This window comes from Nerophis lumbriciformis, linkage group LG21 (genome assembly GCF_033978685.3).
Source record: "Nerophis lumbriciformis linkage group LG21, RoL_Nlum_v2.1, whole genome shotgun sequence".
NCBI classification, from domain to species: Eukaryota; Metazoa; Chordata; class Actinopteri; order Syngnathiformes; family Syngnathidae; genus Nerophis; species Nerophis lumbriciformis.
The window spans coordinates 2,604,979-2,610,978 of NC_084568.2; the positions used below are offsets into that span (position 1 = coordinate 2,604,979).

The following is a 6,000-nucleotide window of genomic DNA, read 5'->3' on the forward strand; positions in this document are numbered from 1 at the left end:
TCGGATCGATACCTAAATTTGCGGTATCATCCAAAACTAATGTAAAGTATCCAAACAAGAGAAGAATAAGTGATTATTACATTTTAACAGAAGTGTAGATAGAACATGTTGAAACAGAAAATAAGCAGATATCAACAGTGAATGAACAAGTAGATTAATAATCCATTTTACAGCTTGTCCCTCATAATGTGTACAAAATAATAGGTGTATAAATGACACAATATGTTACTGCATAGACTAATTAGGAGTCTTTGTTTGTTTACTTACTACTAAAAGACAAGTTGTCTAGTATGTTCACTATTTTATTTAAGGACTAAATTGCATACTTGGTCAACAGCCATACAGGTCACACTGAGGGTGGCCGTATAAACAACTTTAACATTGTTACAAATATGCGCCATACTGTGAACCCACACCAAATAAGAATGACAAACACATTTCGGGAGAACATCCGCACACAACAGAACAAATACCCAGAACCCCTTGCAGCACTAACTCTTCCGGGACGCTACAATATACACCCCCCGCGGAATTTAAGCACTACACACAGGAAAACAACAACCAACTCAAAATAAGGCACGACAACCTGGTGGAGTTTCATTTTTTAACCTTGTCTTTTGGTGGTGTGCCTCCGTATTTTTTTTTATTAAAAAAATGTGCCTTGGCTCAAAAAAGGTTGAAAAACACGGCCCTAGTGTGTGTATAAAAGGAACTATTCTCAGGTTTTAGGTATGTACCAGGTGTGACACATGAGGAAAATGTCCAGAATGCTGGACGACAGCAAAGACTTACAGCGTGTGGAGCAGAGACGCCGTCCACATCCGTACATGACATGACAATCAACAATGTCCCCACAAAGAAGGATAGCGTCCGCACAACAAAAACAGTCTTAATTGGGAAAACAAAGCAGGTGCGGGGAATAGCGCTCAAAGGAAGGCATGAAGCTGCTACAGGGAAACACCAACAAAACAGGAAGGGCCACCAAAATAACAGCGCCAGACAGGAATTTAAGCACTACACACTGGAAAACAACAACTAACTCAAAATAAGGCACGACAACCTGGTGGAGTTTCATTTTTTAACCTTGTCTGCTGGTGGTGTGCCTCCGTATTTTTTTTTATAAAACAAATGTGCCTTGGCTCAAAAAAGGTTGAAAAACACTGCCCTAGTGTGTATAAAAGGAACTATTCTCAGGTTTTAGGTATGAACCAGGTGTGACACATGAGGAAAATGTCCGGAATGCTGGACGACAGCAAAGACTTACAGCGTGTGGAGCAGAGACGCCGTCCACATCCGTACATGACATGACAATCAACAATGTCCCCACAAAGAAGGATAGCGTCCGCACAACTAAAACAGTCTTAATTGCGAAAACAAAGCAGGTGCGGGGAATAGCGCTCAAAGGAAGGCATGAAGCTGCTGCAGGGAAACACCAACTAAACAGGAAGGACCACCAAAATAACAGTGCAAGACAGGAATTTAAGCACTACACACTGGTAGGGGTGTAACGGTACGTGTATTTGTATTGAACCGTTTCGGTACGGGGGTTCCGGCTCGGTTCGGAGGTGTACCGAACGAGTTTCCACACGGACATATTAAGTAGCGTAACGCACGTTGTGTAAACAATGCACACCGAGGCACAACACACGGCATGCTAGCAGCTAACGGGCTAGGATAGACTGACTATACGTCCTCTTTTGCGGAGCTGTCAGGGCGGAGTTTCTTAAATGCCTCAAATGTCCGGCATTTTGAGTTAGGGTTGCGTGTATTTTCAATGTACGTTCAGGGTTAAGAAGGGGTTAAAAACAAAACAAACAGTAGCATTGGTGAGGGAGGGGCAGAGACAGAGAGAGAGAGAGAGTTATGATAAACGCGCATGCGTCGCCAGGCTCTGCTTTTTATCCATAGATTTATCACATTTAATTTTTTATTATCTATAGTAGGGATGTCAAAAGTGTGCCCCGGAGGCCCACAGATAATGTTTTAAAGGCCCACGGCACATTCTAAATATACTATTAAAATAAACAAAAACATAACAAAAGTGAAATAAAAAAGCTTACCGGTAACTGTAATTTAGAAAAAGTTGCAATGTTGACTAATAAAACAAAGCTGTTTTTTTTTCTTTCAAACGGTCATTGCTCAAAACATAATATTGAATCAAAATCAATGTTATTATGAATTATTGACCTATCCAAGGTTCCCATTACTTCACATCAAATATTACACTAAGAAAAATATTTTTGGTGGAAGATTTTTGCAAATTTGGTAAATAAATAACCCCAAAATGTATATTTTGTTGTTTTCTTACTGTACCGAAAATGAACCGAACTGTGACCTCTAAACCGAGGTACCGTATTTTCCGCACCATAAGCCGCCCCGTGTTATAAGCCGCGCCTTCAATGAACGGCATATTTCAAAACTTTGTCCACCTATAAGCCGCCCCGTGTTATAAGCCGCATCTAACTGCGCTAAAGGGAATGTCAAAAAAACAGTCAGATAGGTCAGTCAAATTTTAATAATATATTAAAAACCAGCGTGATGTGGGCGCGCATGGAGTCGTATATCAACATGGACGGAGCTGCGTGAAAAAAGCCACCCGGCCTCTTCGCGTAAACTTCCCTTAACCACTCGCTCATCTTTTCTTCATCCATCCATCCCTTCGAGTTAGCTTTTATGATGACGCCGGCTGGAAAGGTCTCTTTTGGCAAGGTCTTCCTTTTGAATATCACCATGGGTGGAAGTTTCTGGCCATTAGCATGGCAAGCTAGAACCACAGTGAAGGATGACTTCTCATTCCCTGTGGTGCGAATATTCACCGTACGTGCTCCCGTTGTATCCACAGTGCGGTTCACAGGAATATCAAAAGTCAGTGGAACCTCGTCCATGTTGATAATGTTCTCTGGCCGGATCTTTTTTTCAGCTATCTTGTTTTTACAATATGCACGGAAAGTAGCCAGCTTTTCTTGAAAGTCTTTAGGCAGTTGCTGTGAAATAGTAGTCCGTGTGCGGATGGAGAGATTGCGTCTTTTCATGAACCGGAAACCTGTCGCTTAGTAGGAGCCATTTTGTGGTCTTTACAGATGTAAACACACAAAGGAAATGAAACGTAATATCCGAGCGCTTCTTCTTCTTCTACGGGGGCGGGTGGTTGCTTACAGTAGAAGAAGAAGCGCTTCCTCTTCTATGGGGGCGGGTGCTTACCTTGGCGGTTGCTTGCGTAGAAGAAGAAGCGCTTCCTCTTCTACGGGGAAAAAAGATGGCGGCTGTTTACCGTAGTTGCGAGACCTAAACTTTATGAAAATGAATCTTAATATTAATCCATATATAAAGCGCACCGGGTTATAAGCCGCACTGTCAGCTTTTGAGTAAATTTGTGGTTTTTAGGTGCGGCTAATAGTGCGGAAAATACGGTACGTACCGAACCGAAATTTTTGTGTACCGTTACACCCCTACATGACAATCAACAATGTCCCCACAAAGAAGGATAGCGTCCGCACAACAAAAACAGTCTTAATTGCGAAAACAAAGCAGGTGCGGGGAATAGCACTCAAAGGAAGGCATGAAGCTGCTACAGGGAAACACCAACTAAACAGGAAGGGCCACCAAAATAACAGCGCAAGACAGGAATTTAAGCACTACACACTGGAAAACAACAACAAACTCAAAATAAGGCACGATTCATTTTTTAACCTTGTCTGCTGGTGGTGTGCCTCCGCATTTTTTTTTTTATAAAACAGATGTGCCTTGGCTCAAAAAAGGTTGAAAAACACTGCCCTAGTGTGTATATAAAAGGAACTATTCTCAGGTTTTAGGTATGTACCAGGTGTGACACATGAGGAAAATGTCAATGTTTTCTTTAACACATGCACGTCAGAATTTAAAAAATGAAAAGTCCACTGGCAGGGGAAGGTGTCTCACCTTGTCCTCCAGAGCAGCAGCCCTTCTAGGGGCATGATGGGATTTAGGGTCTGGGGTGGACTTGGGCCGAGGAGGTGGGGGTGCAAAGGAGGGCTCGTCCTCCTCCACCTCCTCCAGCACCACGATACAAACACGGCTGGCCCGCTCTGACCGCATCAGGAAGCAGCAAACACAAACAAAAGCGTCTCCCTCGCTGGCAGAAACACGCCGCTCCCCTCCTACATGCGTGCCCGACCGGGAGGCACGTAAACGCAGCCTCGGAAACAACCGCCGGGCGCCTCCATGTCAAATCCTACGGAGCTCTGCGGCACGCGTCCTCTCCTCCTGGCTGTAAACAGACGGCAGGGAATTCCTCTGCGCAATGGTGTCGGCAGGCAGCATGCGGCAGAATGACGGCGCTGCCGGGAGCTCACGTCACGCACGCTGAGAGGGGGGGAAAGAAAGGAGAGCCTGTGGACAAGAGCGCCGGTGCGTGTTGGGCATGCGGTGCGCGTTTTCAGGCGGACTGCTGAAGCCAGCTCTTCGCAGAAAAGAGACCAATGGGGGCCGGGGGAGGCACTGGGGATGGAGGGGGGGGAGGAGGAATGGGGAATAATTGTGGTCACTTACCTAAAACTCTACAACAGAAGACTGAAGCCATATTCACATCCAGAGGTGGGTAGAGTAGCCAGAAATTGTACTCAAGTAAGAGTACTGTTACTTTAGAGATTTATTACTCAAGTAAAAGTAAGGAGTAGTCACCCAAATATTTACTTGAGTAAAAAGTAAAAAGTATGTTGTGAAAAAACTACTCAAGTACTGAGTAACTGATGAGTAGCATACACACACATATCATATATATATATATATATATATATATATGTCTTAATAAGGTTATCCAAAAAATAGTGCTCGATACCGTAGTAGAGCGCAATATATGTATGTGTGGGAAAAAAATCACATGACTATTTCATCTCTACAGGCCTGTTTCATGAGGGGGGGTACCCTCAATCATCAGGAGATTTTAATGGGAGCATTCGCATACCATGGTTTATATAGGGCACAGAGTGGGTGGGTACAGGCTGGCCTAGGGGCGTGGTGATTGGCTCATGTGTTACCTAGGAGGTGTTTCCGTCTGTGGCGGCATGCTGTTACAATTTCGCTGCGCTTGTTGAGGGATGACAGGTCTGGACGGTAAATAATAAACAGTTTCTCTTTCAAGCATAGGTTGCATCTTTTATTACCACTATTGTAAGGTGTGCTGGATGCAAGAATTTGCCATGTTATTGAATATTCAACATTATTGTCTTTGAGGTCCCAAATGTGTTTGCTGAATTCTGTGGTATTCAGGAGGGAGAGGGAGAGTTCAAAACCAGATGGAACAATCACAAGGCTTCTTTCAGGAACAAAAACCTGCGGAATACCACAGAACTCAGCAAACACATTTGGGACCTCAAAGACAATAATGTTGAATATTCAATAACATGGCAAATTCTTGCATCCAGCACACCTTACAATAGTGGTAATAAAAGATGCAACCTATGCTTGAAAGAGAAACTGTTTATTATATACCGTCCAGACCTGTCATCCCTCAACAAGCGCAGCGAAATTGTATCAGCATGCCGCTACAGACGGAAACACCTCCTAGGTAACACATGAGCCAATCACCACGCCCCTACGCCAGCCTGTACCCACCCACTCTGTGCCCTATATAAACCATGGTATGTGAATGCTCCCATTAAAATCTCCTGATGATTGAGGGAACCCCCCTCATGAAACAGGCCTGTAGAGATGAAATAGTCTTGTGATTTTTTTTCCCACACATACATATATATATATATATATATATATATATATAAATAAACACACACATATATATATATATATATATATACACACACATATATATATATATATATATACATACATTGATATATACAGTATATAATTTATATTTATTTATTTTGCCGTTTTTGTTTACATGTTAAAGGTGTTTTAATGAATATCAGAGGTGGGTAGTAACGCGCTACATTTACTCCGTTACATCTACTTGAGTAACTTTTGGGATAAATTGTACTTCTAAGAGTAGTTTTAATGCAACAT

At 42.8% G+C, this 6,000-nt stretch overlaps 1 protein-coding gene across 1 annotated transcript in view; it reads right to left on the minus strand.

Annotated features, from left to right (window-relative positions):
• The window catches only part of ankrd28a (ankyrin repeat domain 28a), a 123,791-nt gene extending 119,465 nt beyond the window's left edge, over positions 1 to 4,326 (minus strand). The window contains exon 1 of the mRNA XM_061983217.2: positions 3,919 to 4,326. Within this exon, the coding sequence (XP_061839201.1) occupies positions 3,919 to 4,074 (156 nt within the window). The 5' untranslated portion in view covers positions 4,075 to 4,326. The remainder of the gene's footprint in view (positions 1 to 3,918) is intronic.
• Positions 4,327 to 6,000: the final 1,674 nt, after the last annotated feature.